The following is a 17,690-nucleotide window of genomic DNA, read 5'->3' on the forward strand; positions in this document are numbered from 1 at the left end:
AACCGATATGATAAAGCTTGCTGCTGCCTGCGAGCTTTGGGCAACTAACGCGCACTTGTATCTTATACTGTTGCCCGTACCGCATGGCAAAAAAAGTCACACGATGACTTGTATTAAAAGGCACCACTGTTCTTTGAGAATCAGTGGCTTATGCCAAAACTTGACAGTGAGAAAACTAGTAAAAACAAAAAAGAAAAGAAAACGGGAGAAGATTAAAAGTTGTCTCACCCTAAAAATGGAAAAACTGGTAAAAAGGTATATAAAAACATACATCCTAAATTTACTGATGGAAAGGCAAAGGTTTACTGAAAAAGGAATGTGTTTTTATTTGTCATGAAACTGTTAAGAATACGTAATTCAACAATATCATTAATGTTTAAGTTAAAAAAAGAAATAATCAAACACTATATTTTCTACATAGCTGCAGTCTTACTAAAGCCTATTTTTTGAGTTGGTACCTATACCGCCCCCCCTCGACCCCCCCCCCCCCCCCCCCCCCCCACACACACACACACCCCTTCCTAAAAAAAAAAAAAGGAAAAGCAAAGCAAAATGCATAACAGTTTGAGATTCTGTGAGCTAAAATCTCAAGACTTGCTGAGCGGTACGGAATCTATGTTGAAAGTGACTTGCTGGCATTTTCTGTATCAGGCAGCCTGCAGACATGACCCAATTTACAACAGGTAGCAAATAGGAATCATCTGGTTCAAATCAACCGCAGGAAGTAAACATGTTGAAGCATCCCTCAACAAAATGGACAGTTTAATAGACTCGGAACAGCTGCGGTAAGCAAAATGTCGGCTATGCCGGTCCAAAGATTGACGAGATTAGGAGAAGAGTGTGTTGTTACTGTCAAGCCACCTGTGTCCATAATAATCAAAAAATAATAGCCAATCTGAGATCTTTACTGTTTGTATAAATAAGAACAAGTATGAATGTTATGAATTCACGTCAGAGCGATCCGTCCATCTATACCTCGGCCTGGTCGGCATTTGATTGCATACATATAAATAAACAGGGATTTGATCTGATATCAATGCCTATTTTGCCACTTTATGTCTTTAATGATAAAGACACTTATAGATTGTCAATCAAAAGTAAGCGTTACTGTCTCTGTAAAGGCAGAACGTTCCATCAAACTCTTGCACTGGAAGACATACCTAAGGTGGAGGTCTGTTTCTGTATATTTACCTACAAAGTAGGAGGAGAATGGCTTCGGCTCATTATCTAAGCAGCTTACACACGCATGCACAAACACGTGGACACGCGTTTCTTCTTTCTATAGAAAAGAATTATACGTCAAGGAATTAACAGGCCATCAAAGTGATTTGTAACCCATCGTCAATGTTCCTGACTTCATCCTGAGCCTCCATCCATCTCTCTCCCCACTCCCTTATCTGGGAATTTGTCTTCAGGCATTCCAGCACTGCTAGCCTTATATTTTCGCCATCTCCACCTATAAATCTTGCCGCACGATGTTACTGTCGTTTGAAATCCGCGAGCCAATCTCACGTCTTAATCCATTTCTGTCGCGGTATCGTTACTCTGTGACAGGCCTGTGTCCATGTCGCTCCTCTTTAATAATCTGGTTGTTGAGAGGCGTTGGTGTGGAAGTGTGAACGGCAGATTTAAGGAAAGCAGCAGAAAATGGGACGAGGAGAGTGGGAAGACACGTGGAACATATGGAGGATGAGGAAAGTCTTTTTTTTTTGGCAAAAGAAGAAGCGCAAGAAGAAAGGAGGAGGAAAGAGGCCAGGAAAGCTTCCAGGGGGAGATTAGAGTGTGATGCAGGCGGGAAGAAAATGAAATGTATGAAAAGAGCCAGAATGAAGTCAAAATAGAGAGCAAGTGGGACATTGGATCTCTGGGGTAAGAGAATATACAGAATGAGGGAAAGTGGGAGAGTGAGAAATTTCAAGTTTAAAAGCGCTTTACACAGATTTATTAGTTTCTAAGCACCTCTCAGCTAACATGTGGAGCTAACAGTTGTACATGTTTCGCTTCCATCTGTGCACATATAATCAGTCACTCATCTGTCTCTGGCAGGAATATCAATATCCGCTCGGCTTCAAATGACTCCTTCCTCACGTCTCTATCTTTATTAGGATGTGCTTCTTGCACCCATCATATTAAAAAGGGAATAATTAATGGCAGCTCCGCTATTGATCTTTCATCACACAAGAAAGGGTAGGGGGAGAATGGCGAGGAGACAGACATGAAGGCGGTGAAAACTTATGTCTGAGCAGACGAGTGACTGCTATCTTTTCATTTAAAAAGCTTGCACTAAAGTCCAATCGGAAAAAAACGACACTCATGGTGCGGTTTTAATTATTGAGTATTATGAATAAATACAGCCCAAGCCACAGACGGCGATTGGAATTTGGAAATTGCTGAGTCTTTTGGGCTCACTATAACTGTAACATTTTCAGCTAAACTGTTTCTGTGGACTAATTCCATTCTGGTGCAGGGATTTGTATGAAAATCCTTCACATTACTGAGAAACGTAAATTTGTAGACACAGTATATGAGTTTTTATCATTTGAATCATATGATTAGCATGAAATGGAAATCATAAAGGGTGATGTGTAAGAGTGGAGCTTGTGATAGTAGTGAGTGTGTTATACAAGCTATATTATAGGACAAAGGAAATCCTCCTCCTCTTTATCATTACCCACCAGCTAAAAATCTGACAGCTATAAAAGGTTTGCCAACCCTCAGGTGCTTCCGGGGATTCCGGGGGACACGCAGCAGCTTGAGAAAACACAGAAAAATAAGTGGAGTGATGTTCCCCACTGGGAGGCTTGCTGTGCGCAAACTAATGTGGACTGCCAATTGGATAACACGGTTGTTGTTGTTGTTTTTAACCTCATAATAAGCTGAATGAGTGCAATTATACAACTTGCATCAGGATGAGGATTTGAATCTGCTCATCTTGGGTTGCTGTCTCCCTACTTCCCACTCCTTTATTTCTCCAGATAAGATGTTTCATTTACATGGCCTCTTTTGTCATATTGTCAGATTGGGCCTCTCGATAATTAGACGTGTCGCTGTGACCTTTCCTCCTGGCTCGGCATCTTCTTATCGATGACACGCTTGGAACACTATTCCACGAATGTGTCTCGCTCGATCTGTCTGGTTTCCATGAAATAGCTGTGAGTATAATACAGCGAGCATGAACGATAAAAGCACCCAGCACAGGTTCAGAACATCTCAATATATTTCTGTATGTATGTTTACGAAACTACACATTTGTTTTCTTCCATCATATTTTGTGGTGTTGGTGGAAAATTGACCATCATTGCTGGACTGCCCCTTTAAGTGTGGCTAAAAAATATTTCATTAAATTACTGGTACCCCTATTTGCTTGAAATCTTTCCACCCCTCAACTCGCAGAATTTTCAGCTGCTCTTTCCGTGAACGCATGCAATGACTCACTTCAACTGTCCTACTGGATTTGTTGGCAGTTCTCTAAATGTGCACACAGGTTTTAAGCAAACAAAAAAAAGTCGAAACTCATCTGCCTTTCTGTCATCAGCTCCAGTTGAACAAAGGAGCCTGAAGGAAAGCGCGGGCTCAGCTGTCTACAGAAATAAATCATGTGGAAAATGCTGTTGATTTAAACAGAGCAAAGATTTCTGTCTGAAAATGTTATGCAAACATGGAGTGGGTTGAGAATTGATTTTTTTCCCCCCCTTGTGAGTTCCATATTGCATTGGCGACGGATAAAAGATGAAATACTGACATTTTATCTCAAATAATTAAATCAAATCGATGCTTCCGAAAGCATGACACAATGACACACACACACACACACACACACGCACACACACACACACACACAGTGCTGATGGGATTATCCAAAGAGACACGCTTCTAATGTTGTCATGCATCTACTAAAACTCCTTTGCTGCCTTAATTGGTCCTTTTGGTGGACTTCTTTTGATGTTCAGGGATGAGAGAGAAGGGCGGATACTATAAAGCACCATTAACAATACATAATTTCAACTCTTTAGCCCTGCAGCAGTCCAATACACTCCAACACTCACCCAAAATATGAGCCACAAAAACTGCACATGATTACGTTCAGGCTGAGGCTTCAAACAGAAAGATCCTAGATTAGATCCTCTGCACTTGAGCCAGAGAGGAATCTGAGAGAATGAGACATGAAATAAACAGAGCCCAAAAGAAAATGGAATCATCAAAGATCAAGCCAAGAGCAGCTCAGGGTGGATAAATGCAAAACCTTGAAGGGAAGAGTCTCTTGTGAGTGTAAGCGAGACAAAGTGAGAGCATGAAAAATCCACTTGACAGACAGATGGAAACAAGAGACGATGGTTACGAAAAAAGGAACAAACGGGGCAGGGGGCGAAGGTGTCGACTAGCGGCAGATTTTATTGTTTACAGCACAGCTACGTGTGGAGAAATGTGTTTGTGTGTGCTGACATGGCTTGCGCTGGCACCAAATTGTCACCGAGCTCATCAGTATGCAATACAACACAACTATGGATTTCAAAATTTACAGTTATGTTATTTCCCCACAGAAACCTCACACTATATAACTGATATGTTAATCTGAGGTTATCACCATGGTCAGTTAATAAACCACAAAAGAACAAGGCTAAAACCTTTATGACACATGCAGTGGCGATTGTACTTTGCTTTTCAAAAGCATTATTTTTTACATAAATTTGTATCTGTTTATACTAATGCAAATTTTGTTTAATTTGATTAGAATACAGGTTCCCTACGGCAAGTGTCATCTTTCTGGGTTTTGGGGGAGATGATGCGTCCGCACGCCTTTTCTGTGATGAGTTAACAGCCAGCAGCATAACAAGAATTTTGTCAAAAATCGCCCCCAAAAAAAAACACTGAGAAAAGCAAAACTGACCAAGGCTAATGAAAGGCAATGCCCACATTGGAAACCCTGGTTGACACCATGGCATCTATAAATCAGTGCAGTGAGTTCAAAGAGCATTCAAACTTTGTCATTAGCAACTTTGCTTTTTTGCTCCTCGACTGCCCCTTCTGGGGAGAAGCGTGACCTAATTTAAAGCCACTGCTTTAATCCTAAAAAGCTAAAATTAAATGAAACAAAATGAAAATAAAAATAAAATGTGTTTTTACTCATACAGGTGAAATCAGACTGATTGAAAGAGGGATGGGCAACTTAGGTGATTGATTTCTCATCAGTGCTTCCCAACCACACAAATGGTGATAATGCCATTTTAAATAAGGACAAAATTTGTGTACGGTGGTATGTCTTTTTTTTTTTATTGAATGAATGTGCAGAACTGATAGATTTTATGCTGAACTGTAACTATTAAAGATCCACTCTCGGCAAACAAAAATATAACCACCTACTGTGATTTTGGAACATATACGTATTTCTATTTATAATCATAGTCTAGCTGTCTGCCACCTAGCGGTGAAAACTGTTATTACAATTTAAAAGGGCTCGTCCGAGAGTGCCCCATTGCTCCTCCAGTTGTACATTCCCGGTTACTTTACGTGTACACTCATTTATTATACACCCATCTATTTTCCTTTTTAGTCTTGCAAGAGGGCTAGAGCCTATCACAGATTATTTAGGCAAGAGGCAAGTTACACCCCGGACTGGTTACCAGGCAACCACAGGGCACTTACACTACCGTTCAAAGGTTTGGGGTCACAAAATTGTTTGGGTGACCCCAAACTTTTGAACGGTAGTGTAAATATTATTATAATAAAATATTATGAATTAAATATTATAAATTATATCTTATATTTGTATAAGATTATATATCATCTATGAATATAAGTATACATATATATTAGAAGATTTTTTACACAGAAGATTATATATATAATCTATAAATAATTATCTAAATAAATATATACACTACCGTTCAAAAGTTTGGGGTCACCCAAACAATTTTGTGACCCCAAACCTTTGAACGGTAGTGTATACCGTAGATAAACAAGCTTCCAGACTCACACTCACATCTATGGGCTATTTAGAACCTTCAGTTAACCTATCATGCATATTTTGGGATGTGGGAGGAAGCTATAGCACCTGGAAAAACCCACACACACACGCACAGGGGAATTTGTAAACTCAATATCCGAACCCAGAGACTTTCGACTGTGAGACAAAGCATGCTAATTCACCGCCGTGCCAGTAAGAATAAATGGTTTATTAAACTCACAATGCATCTCAACATGAGTAAAGTGATGTCATTCCATTGGGTTTTAGAGCAATGCAGATCATGCGAGTACACACATGTGTCACAATTATTATTCTTAACGCCCAGAAATAAGTTTAAAAGTTTCCTTTTGGGTCTATCCCAGCTGGTTGTTGGGTTCTGATCAAGAAGGGTCCAGGCATGCAAAATGAGTGTTGGCCTCCTTTTTTTGTAACAGCGCAGCAGATGGTGAAACACACACATACACACAGATATATACACACACACACAGCCCCCGAGAAACAACCTTCCTCTCTCAACTTTTCTCCATTTTTGCCTCCTTGACTCATCCATTGCCTTGATCCAGCACACAGTGGCAACTTCAAAGTACGTGCTGTTTGGAGGTTGACAGAGCCAGTGGAGAGATTCCCCGCAAATGCACACACACACACCCAAAATACATCTCTATTTTACTTTGCAAGCATGAGTGCAGCACGGAAAAACACGGCCCACTTTCCGTCCAACGGCTGTGTTGCTTCATTTATCTTCTTGTGGCTCTCGCTTATTTTTTTTTCAGAGAGAAAACATCCACCTTGAAAATGAGCCTCGAGTGGCTCATTCGACAGCCATCTGAAGCATCTGCTGAGAGCTGTTGCCATGCAATGAAATGAGGCGCAGGATGGAAATTAAAATAAACAACCCACGCAGGAAGCTAGTATACATGCCTGTATTTCACTCAAGCGTTTATAAGGTCTATAAAAGTGTCTATCCCCCCTTCTGTCTCACATTGTGTGCATGTCCACTGTTTGACAGTCACAACAGTAAATATGGATCACATGAAAAGAAATCTCATAAGGGACTTCCATAACATTCACAGCCTGTCACACAGGCGCGTGTTCCTGAACTGCATTTTAGGATACGCTTGATGAAACATGAAGTGCCAAGTGACAAACATGAGGTTCAAGGTCAACAAATGCCAGCCGATCACGTGCGCATTCACAGCACACCAACTAAAACTGCCACGCTTCTTAAATATTTTCACATCATCAGAGTATGAAGTCACCGCACTGAAATGTAGCAAGAGCCACTGCCAGTTTTCACTTGTCAAACAGAAGCAAAGGCGACAGGAAACAGGTTGGCTTGGAGAGCAGACGGAAGTAAATACTATCACCTTTTATAGACATGCCCAATGGCACGGCTCTTCCACTTCACACACATACACTGAAAAACACACAAGCGCAGACTCCCAAATCCACAGTTCAAACAGAGGACAGATGGTCTCATGAGGGGTTCGTCATAAACCAATAATAAATGACTATTTTATGCCAACTTTAGTCATTCCCCATAATGCACCGCTTGTGCAAAATGCATGAGCACAAAGACACGTAACAACTTTAAGCATACAGCCACAAAGACACAACCTGGCACGTTTAATACAAACACAAGCTCGATGGGACATTGAAATCTTCCAATCGAATCTTACCTCTGTGGTAGCTGACTTGCTTGGACTGCATGGAGAAGGTCCCCATCACAAGACCCATGGTGACAGCTGGTCACAGAGAGGTTGCGCTGTGTGTGTGTGCAAGAGTGTGTGTTTGTGTGTCTGTAATCAAAGCGTGAATCTACAGTGGATGTGTGCGCTCTAATTAAGTTAGTCCATTAGCCAGCTGCATGTGTGTAAGTACAGCTATCACTTCTCATACCGCCTCCTCGCACCCACACAGCTTGGGATCTTCCGCTCCGGGCTCCGGGCGTGTGTGTGCATATGAGAGTTTGTGTGAGTAAGATGGTCAAATATATGGGAGGCGCACACGCACATGCACTCTGAAGCCACCTTTGTCTATGCTGTGACTGAAGCTGCCTCTTTTACATGCCCCTCTCACTCGCTTTCCCTCTCTCTCTCTGTCATTCATCTTCAATTCCTCAGTGCCTCTTTCTGTATCTTCCCCTCCCCGTCTGCGGTTCGCTCTCCTATTGCTCTCAGTCGCTCTGTCTGGTGAAAAACGAAGCATTGCACACTGTTGCACAGACATGGTGGGGGACTAGTCGAAAGGTGTGTGCGCGTGCTTTTTAAATAAGAGGAAGGCAGAAAGGAGCATTCACATGTTAAATGTGCCAAAAATGGAGATAATAAGGTGGCAGAGTTTTGGAATTACAAAAGGGACCAGCAGCTCATCTGTAAGGACTTGGGAAGGGTCAAGGTTTGAATGACTGCACAGGAAGCAAAGAGGTGGAATGGGGGATCAAGTTATTCAACTAAAATTGCTCCTTTGTAGATGGTAACAAAGCAAGGATGACGTGGATGCACCTGGTTGACCAGACAATCTCTTCTCTGCTGAAAGCAATGTCACTGTCCAACAAGTATTTTGCTCATAAAATCACACAAAACTGTAAAATCTCATGTAGTTGAGGAAATAGGACACCTTTGGTGGACCTTTCACCACGATGAAGAAACAAACCTTGTATGCACAAGGAAGCAATATCCCCACTCTAAAGAAAAACTAACACTGGGACGCAGCCCACAATCAAACTCAATCACGTACGTGGCTGTCGTTAAAAATGCAATTCAGGTAGGGGTCATCAAGGCCAGTAATGGAGCCATAACGTCCCGGGGCCATATATGAGACGTTATTGGCTGCAGCTGCTGCTGGCCATCTACATGCAAATGAGAAAAAGGCATGCAGGAAAACAAGGAGATAAACAAGTGAAAGCCTTCATATCGACAGCCATTTGCAGCAGGTCATTGCAAACGCACACTTTTTTTCATTCACTTTGCTACTTTTCTGCACTCTTGCAGAGACTCAGATAAACAGATTCAATTCCAAATATAAGCTGAAGAATTGAGATAAGGAAACTTGTGTAGCAGTCATTGCAGGCTGATCCCTTTCACCAGACTCCTTCTTGTAGCATTTATTTTATACTGTACTAAAACCTTACTTGGGATATCCAAATCATTGTAATCTGAGAGTCACTGAAGATTGCAAACACGTCAAAGCTTCTCCTCTGAAGTCCTCCGTACAGACACCAAGAAGTGGATGAAAGTCACATCGACAAGTCTCAAGCAAGTACATACCAGAATCCGTACTAACATGCACAATCACATCCTTCTTTAATGGTCCCAAACTTGTCTCTCTCGCTTTGTTTTATTCTCATAAATGCATAACCGACATGATTCATAGTTAATGTTTGAGCAGGTATCAATTCGCTCATGTGTGAAGTTATGCTTCAAAGTTGGTACTATACATACATCTGAAGTTAAATGCCGTTGTTGCTAAAAATGCATATGTTCAAATATAAGGCATGTCAATCAAAACTAGGTCAAGCAAAGTCTCATGAATACCAAATTAAAGTCAAATCCAATTTTCCTTAGGTTTTAGCCAAGAAAGTCCAAAATCCTAAATTTGACTTCAATCTAATTTGAGTATAATCTCATGTGACTCAAATCTTGCACATCCACAGTTGAGTTCAACGGAAAGTTCTGATGGCCTGGGGTTTCATTAGGGTGAGCGAGAGATCACAGTTGCTTTATGAAGAGAAAACTTATTCATCTTCTGACATGCTGAATCAATAATTTCATGCTATCCACCAGCACGGACGAACGACGGAAATGTTTTGTGACAGTCGGATGAGGCATGTCTAGAGGTGGTGAAATAGTAAAAGTGAATATACACTATCCATTTTGATAACTTGGTGCAACCAAAGAAAGTTTTATTAAATTTCAGTGTTCATGCTGAGAAGAAAAGAACTAGCAAGCAGTTTTTTCTGCCATCCAAACAAAATGTTCCCATCATTTTTGATAACATTACTGTGAACAGCCTTTTTTTTCAGACTAAACAATGATTTTTAACGACAGAAGCAACATTTTGTCACAAACCATAGTTGGAGCCGACAACAATTCTATAGTAAGGCCACAGATGGGGTATAGCTTGCTTTTCCAAATCTGTTGCTTCGTCAGTGTCAATGCTTCCTGGTTTAATTTAAAATCTCAACCACAATCCACTTTAGCTTTCTTGATTTACTGCACATCTTTTCTACGTTGAGTGAAGTTTTTGCTTTTGCACTTTCATCATATTTACAACACAATAAACTTTAAATGTAGGAGAACATGTGAGAGTGTGGTAGGTGGATGACTAGAGGGGGAAATGCAGAGAGAAGGCAGTGAATAATAAATATGTCTGCTTAGTTGCTGCCAAATTCTATCAAACGAAGGTGGGGATGTAATCAGTCATATTGATGAGCACATAGAGGTGAGGAGAGTAATGATGGGAGGGGTGAGACAAGGAAGGCATGGGGGGGCAAATTGAAGGTGGGGGATGAGTGGAGAGAATGGAGGGGAAAGATAAAAAGAAGGAGATGAAGATGGAGAACATCCAGAGACAAGAACAAGAATCTGCTGTGTCGTCTGAGTCATCATATAACCAACAGATTGATTCGTTGACGGAGGAGGGGGCGAGCTTAGTGATCCTGACACGACTCAGGAAGAAGGTGACTCGGAGACCTGCCAAGTCTTTCTGCAAAGAATCCATCTCATGTCTCCTGCACAAGCTCCCAGTAGAGAGACCGCAATCAATGTAAAAATGTAAGCTCAAAGTCAAATTCCCGCCTTAGGAGACAATTTACGTAAGTCTTTGTATTATTATTATTATTATTATTTGACTGTACTTTAGGGTTGGGAATTATTAGTAAAAAATAAAATTTAATTAAGGAAAATATCTGCATTCACCGTGATCAACTAAAACAAGGGGCATGCAAGCAGCCTTGTAACGGGTTCCAACATTATTAAATTGATTGAGGGGCTCCATCGCTAACAACGCCCCATTCGTCGCATCAAGGCTACAGCTGCTGTCTCTTTGTCCGGCAATGAATCCTCACGCAGATTAACTTTCTACATACTTTATGCCACCTGTCAGGGAAATGGAAAAAGAAAAAAAATAACTCAATTTCATGCGCACCATCAAGTATCGCCATAAAAGAGTGAGTGTAGAAGGTGATTTAAGGTCATTTTGCTGAGAGTACAACAACATAACTAGCAAAAAAGGAAGAAGTTGAACCTGTTACAGACGAATATTTTCGTGACACTTTGTTTCCTGCTCGCAATGGTTTAAACACAGCATCACCTTGCTTGTGTTATTCCTGCAGTCCCGCTGTTTGTCTGAACAAATGCTCAATTTAGTTAAGGTGGCACAAAGTCATTATCCTTCCAGGTGAAGTATTGTGTTGTGTTCTGTGGAGCGAATATAAACACCGCCATTGACTGGTGGCCGTGTCGCTTGCTGAGTGATGGAGGTGATAATCACTGCATGGATGGGAAGCCATCCAGCCTGAACTTCAGGAACGAGTTCACGCTTTCTCCTCACCAGTGGGGCAATTCAGTGCACTAGTAAAACAAGAATGAAACACATTGTCAAACTATTCTTTTTTTTTTTTAATTTACTAGTAAACAAATGTTGTGCACAGGTAATACTAATACAAAAACACACACTGCTTCAAAATAACTACATGAGTTTTGCATTCACGCTATCAAACACTGTCGGAATTATTGAAATCTTGCAAACCGAGAAAGCCTCTACATCTCTTGAATGCAATTCAATTCAGGCGACAAGCTGGAACCACAGGCTGGGCCACTCGGGGGTTGGTTCTGGGCCGCATGTGGCCCGTGGGCCGCTAATTGAATAGCCCTAATCTAAGGCTTTCCTACAAGTTGTGCTGGCATTACACAGATGTTTATTGGTGCACAGTTTTGCCTCACTGGTAACTAGTTGTACTAGTTTACACGCATCTTGATTCCTCAGTGACTTTTCTGAATGCATTATTGCGCGTTAGGATTTAACATGAGCATGAGGCTGTTAAGTGATACGACAGCATTCCTAAACCAAGCACACGCCAGTAGATGTACACGTATACATACTAATAGCCACAAAAAAGCACCAACACACATTAGCAATGCAACACACAGTTTAAATCCTCTCATTTGTCTTTGTTTGCCTCCGCATGCTCATTTACACACATCCGTCACACTTTCCCTTCTTAGCGGAATACGAAAAGTGCAATTCAGTCCCACAGGACTGTGGGGGGCGCAAAGAGAATAAATGATGAAGAAAGACGCTGATGAATATTTGATGTGGCACTTATGAGACACACGTCTTGTCAGTTAGACCCACAAGTCCGCGCCGTCGGCCGCGATCCTGTTATCGTCCAGGCAGTGACTCGTCGGCTCCGGCTTATTCCATGAAAAAGCCCTTTGATGACTTTCAGGATAGGATATCTCGATCATGGACCGGTTTTTAATCACGTCTCAAGAACCTCCATGAGTGTTTACACTGCTTTCCAACAGATAAGGGTGAACTGTTTTGTGTGTGTGTGTGCGTGTGTGCGTGCGTGCGTGCGTGCGTGCGCGCGCGCGCGCGCGCGAGCGAGCGAGCGAGCGAGCGAGCGAGAGAGAGAGAGAGAGAGAGAGAGAGAGAGACAGACCTTTGAGAGTCCACCAATCTGATTCAAATGATGAGGCTCATTATCCAACTTCTGCATAACTTGTTGATAAAATGATCAATTGGAATTCGCAGCCCTTGTACTAGAATGACAAAATGATTTCAAGGACATTCTGAAGCCACCTGCAGACAAAAATGATGCATTTCTGTACAAAAAATAAGTGTCGAGACAGACCGGAGGACGGAAGAAGAGTTTTCTCAGATGGGAGAACAGGCTGGAAGTTGACACACTCAGGGCTGAAAGGTTTTGGGGAGAGAAATGAGGAGTGTGACAGACACTAAAAAGCCGAGGAGGTGTTGATGGGGATTAGGTCTAATTGGTGCCTGCAGCTTGATGAAACCATGAGCAAAGTTAAGGAAAAAAATACCCTCCATGCTCTAAAGCCAACTTAAGTGGTTTCTGCTGCAATATGGTGTTTTCTGGTTTTGACGGCTCTTATAAAAAGGGGGGGCCAAGTAATATAGTGGAGGTCATCTCTGGAACAGAATCAATTGGAGGTCAAAGTCAAAGTCTGCTTCATTGTCAATTTCTTCACATGCCAAGACACACAAGAGATCGAAATTACGTTCCCACTATCCCACGGTGACAAGACATGGTACACAATATACATACAAGTAAACAACACAAAAAAATAAAAACAAGAAGGCACAAACAATGAATAAATAAGAGTGATGAATAAATAATAAATAAACAAATAACAATAAATAAGAGGAGCAAAAATGGAGCAAGTGTGCATACAGCAGACAGTCAGAATAGAGCGCAAAAGTACAGGACGCTACGCAGAAGGGGGGAGAGAGTTCAGGATCCTAACAGCCTGGAGTATGAAGCTGTTGGTGAGTCTGGTGGTGCGGGAGCGCAGGCTCCTCTTCCCAGAGGTATGGAATGTATCGATGACATTTATAAGAAGACACAAACTGGATATCCGCAATAGTTTGACAAATTCCCCACATGGGCGCGGTGTCCAAGGAGAAAAATGGGTCATGATAATATGTTGAATATAATGAGAGGAATATGTATAATGCGTCTAATAACCAGGGGGCGGACTTAGTATTAAGCAATTGCCTCAGGCCTCCAGATTTTCAGGGACTTGCAAATGGCTCATGAAAAACTCACTAATTAAGTTTTCTTTGATTATTATTGTTTTAGCCACATGCTTGAAAACATTAAAATCATCATTTAATCATGATCGTTTTGAGCGCTTCCCTCTATTCTCATGGCTATTTCACCTTCTTTCGTTCTTTTGTTCATCAATGGAATAATTATGAAACTAAAATGAAAACGTGCGGTTCCCTTTCTTTGTTCAAAAATGTTTTTAAAAAAAAATCACTCTATAAATGAAGTGGAAATGTGTCAACGCTTGGTTGTGTTTTTTTCTATTTTCAATATTTATTTGTTTAGTTATTTATTCATTTATTTATTTATATAGGAGGTTTATTTATATAGGAGGTTTGAAATTTAATTTCTTGGTTGGTTAGGGCCTTGATAGTTGGTAACATTCTGTTTTTTGCTTCTATGTAAATCTACAGTATATTGAGCTTTGTAGAATATGCAATTGAACACACGTGTAGTATATGAAACCGTAATCGAAAGAACAGAATATTTTATTGTACTTTCTTTACTCTTTACTCTCTTTACACTCTTTACTTTACCAAAAGATGAAAATTATGTCCTTCTTTTTTAACTTCATTCAGGAAGCTGGTAGCAAAACAAACTCACTGTGGGCAAAAGAAAGCAGACGTGTGCCAGTGGACCAAAGAAGAGGAGAAGGGCCAAAAAGAAGTTTCTATCAAAACTTGCTGAGGTTTCAACGAATCGAGGAGACTGCAGAAGGAATGAAGTGAAGTGTGAGCGACACTGGTGATGCTCGGATGTGAGTATTAAAGTGGTTGAAATGGTGAAAGATTTTTCTTGCAAATAACTGCATGTTCTTAAAAGAAACAGCAGAGGTCAGCATTGCTTAATCAACCAACTGTTTGGGTGCCTTGTGTGAAGACAATAAGACTCAGCAACTAGGGAGACACTAAGAAATAAATGGATTCGAAGGGGGACATATGATGAAAAACTGACTTGAATTGCTTGTATACAAATACTTGGGTCTCAGTAGTATCTGCCCACCCTTCACTTATGAAATCAAGCAACCAAGTTAATCTTGTTAAATTATGTTCCCATGTAGAAAACAAGTTAGCGAGCCATCCAGAATTTGCCTGATTGTGACGTAACAGTGCATCTAATTTGCATACATTGAGTTTTTTTGACAATTCAAAGCCACTTTCAAATCACAGCCATTGACTAGCTCTTGCTGTTGTCAATTACTATACGCATTCTGGGAAATATTTTTATTTGCCGACATTTTTACTTTACTGAAATTTTAACTATTTTAACTAATTTACTCATACTGGCTTGATTGATTGGCTTGAGGAGACCGCAAGGTCCTGTTAGAAAGATGTTCATCTTTTTAAATGTGTGACTCAGGTTCGAACTTTTCTCTGGGGATGTCTTCACATCCATCAATTGTATGTGACCTAACTCCTTTTATTAGTCCCTCTGGAGACGACATTTCAAAGTAAATCACTGTAACACTGCCTTTAAAAAGCACCATCTTCTCACCACTGGCATTAAAAGGTTGAATACATGCAAAGGAATATTTTGGTCATGTCATGGTAAATCCTGACAAAACATGTTCCACCAGGCTTAAACTGATATATTATTTTTAATATTTTTGTAAATGGAGGTGACAATGAACAATAGAGTGTGCTCACTCTCTTAGAACTTGGCTGTGCTCAGAATAACTAATCACTTTCAAAGGGATGTTACATGCTAGTCACCACACTCCGGCCAACCTTTAGATTTCCTCTGTTCATTTAAAAATGGAGGTCAGCTATTTAGTAACCTCTAAAAAATACAAATAAAAAATAGAGACTTTTATTTATATTTTATATATTTTCTTCTAGCACAACCTGAATGTTTTGTACTAACACAAACTGTTACTGAAACTTCATAGTTCTTTCTGCCTTGAATAGGCCCCAGATCTAATTTTTTTAATGATTTATCTTCTCATTTCTTTATAACACTGACATTTGGACCAGGGTGTGTAGACCTTTCATATCCACTGTGAGTATGTGCATACATGCGTGCATACTTGAGAGTAACAGATGACAAGAGAGCTTGAGGGCAACTGCATGTCTACGCAATGTAAGTAACAGCAGAGCTGCTCTCAATACTGCTTGTTGTCGAAAATCATGTTTGTGTATATGTGCACGTGTATGCCATGTGTGCCACATCTTTGATGTTCCCATCCCCACATTGTCCAGTGTGTGTGTGTGTGTGTGTGTGTGCCTCAAGGCAACTCTTTTTGTGTGCTCTTTTGCTGCTTCCACAATAAAAGCCCCACAATGCAATAAATGAAAGCCCCCTGTTAACAACACACACTACACGCGTGCGCACACATACATATGTATGTACAACTGCGCAAGCCACACACTAATGAATAACAACAGCCTCACATCTTCCTTAGCATCTCGTATGTGCGGCTCCTTTTTTATTACACACATTTATCAAAAGTGTGTCCTATATCAACTTTATCGTATCTCTGCTCCTCTATTAGTTGGCCGCTTTCATCACTGAACAACGTACAAAGGAAGAAAGAAGGTCAACCATGCACAAGAGGAGGTTGAAGTCAAGCACCCCCCCCAAAAAAAAATGTTACATGTGGTGTGCATGGAAAAAATGGATAAAAGGATTGCTGGAGTCCAGCTTTTAAATAGCCCAGTTCTCTAATGCCATGCAACCAAGCCACGTTTAACATTTTTCACAGTTTGAAATTATGTGCACAGGTCTTAAAACATTGCTTTTAAAAAAACAAATTTAAGCACTTACCTTTAATGAGTGTCCCCGTGAGCAGTTTGTGAAGGGACAAAACAAACTTGACAACAGCCCGTTTGCAGCGCTTGGCACACCCAGACATGCTGATCGGAGCAGAACCAGCCTACCCTTGCAGTGGGAAAGTAGAAAAAGTAGTCGTGGTATATAGAAATTAACTTATTGTGGAGGATGACGAACATAAAGAGGAGGGTGTTCTTCTCTGTATGTGTCCTACCGCACGACTGAATGGAAGTTAAAAAAAAGAAAAAGAGAGAGTGATGTTCCTCTGTTTCCCTGCCTCCTCCCCTCCACTCCTCCTCTAGCATGAATGTGATAACATTAGAGAAACTGTATGTCAGCGGTGAGGAAAAAAAAAATAAGTGATCAAAAAATGCAGGAATTTAAATGCAGAGTAAGTGAGTGCTCCACAGAAACATAAGAGCAGTACGATTAGGGGAGATAAAAGTACTGTTAGAAACTTACAATAGTCAGCCTGCAGTCCGCTTCAGGGTGAAGTCATAAAATGTTTTCTCGCTCTCTTTTCGCACTTTTTCCTCCTTCTGCTGCCACCCCCTTGAAAACAAGAAGGCAATTATCTACTTTCAGCACCAGTGGAAATGGACAGCTCCGCACAAGGCACAGCACGGTAAAATCACAACATTTTTTATCCTGTGATTCCCAATGATGAACACACAAATATGTAGTCAGAACATAATAATTGAAATCAAAATGTATGAGATGGTTGGCCGGGCATGTTCAGCTCTGGTCCTCGAGGACCACCATCTTGCATGTTTTAGATATTTCCCGAAACTAACACACTTGATTGAAATGATAAAGCACATCAGCAAGCTCTGACGAAATTTAATGAAGAGGCTGATCACTTGAATCAGGTTTATTGTAGTAGAAAGGAGACATGGAAAACAAGCAAGACGTGCCCCTTGAGGTCCAAGTTTGGACTCCCCTGAAGTTGCAGTTATCAGGCTCCATATTTCAGAAACATTTTTATTTTGAAGACTAAAAGCAGAGAAAAATGTAGGTACGCTCACCTCAAATCGTAAGTGCTCAACCAAATGCAGCTATTTACTATACACGTTAAAGTTCATGAGACATCTTGACCTCATTGATTGCGTTGGCCTTCATCCCAGCTCATCAATAAAACAACACGCTGTAGTGAGGATG

The 17,690-nt window shown here is 40.8% G+C and overlaps 1 protein-coding gene across 2 annotated transcripts in view; it reads right to left on the reverse strand.

Moving 5' to 3' along the window:
- The window catches only part of LOC119129041 (Kv channel-interacting protein 1), a 32,495-nt gene extending 15,747 nt beyond the window's left edge, over positions 1-16,748 (reverse strand). Inside the window, exon 1 of one of the 2 annotated variants that reach the window (XM_037262033.1) lies at positions 16,527-16,748. In XM_037262033.1, the coding sequence (XP_037117928.1) occupies positions 16,527-16,614 (88 nt within the window). In that variant the 5' untranslated portion in view covers positions 16,615-16,748. Of the gene's footprint in view, positions 1-7,644; positions 8,131-16,526 lie in introns of those variants that run through there. The other variant, XM_037262036.1, reaches the window with a different exon arrangement.
- Between the last annotated feature and the right edge of the window lie 942 nt (positions 16,749-17,690).

Source organism: Syngnathus acus, chromosome 10 (genome assembly GCF_901709675.1).
Source record: "Syngnathus acus chromosome 10, fSynAcu1.2, whole genome shotgun sequence".
In the NCBI taxonomy this organism is placed as follows: Eukaryota; Metazoa; Chordata; class Actinopteri; order Syngnathiformes; family Syngnathidae; genus Syngnathus; species Syngnathus acus.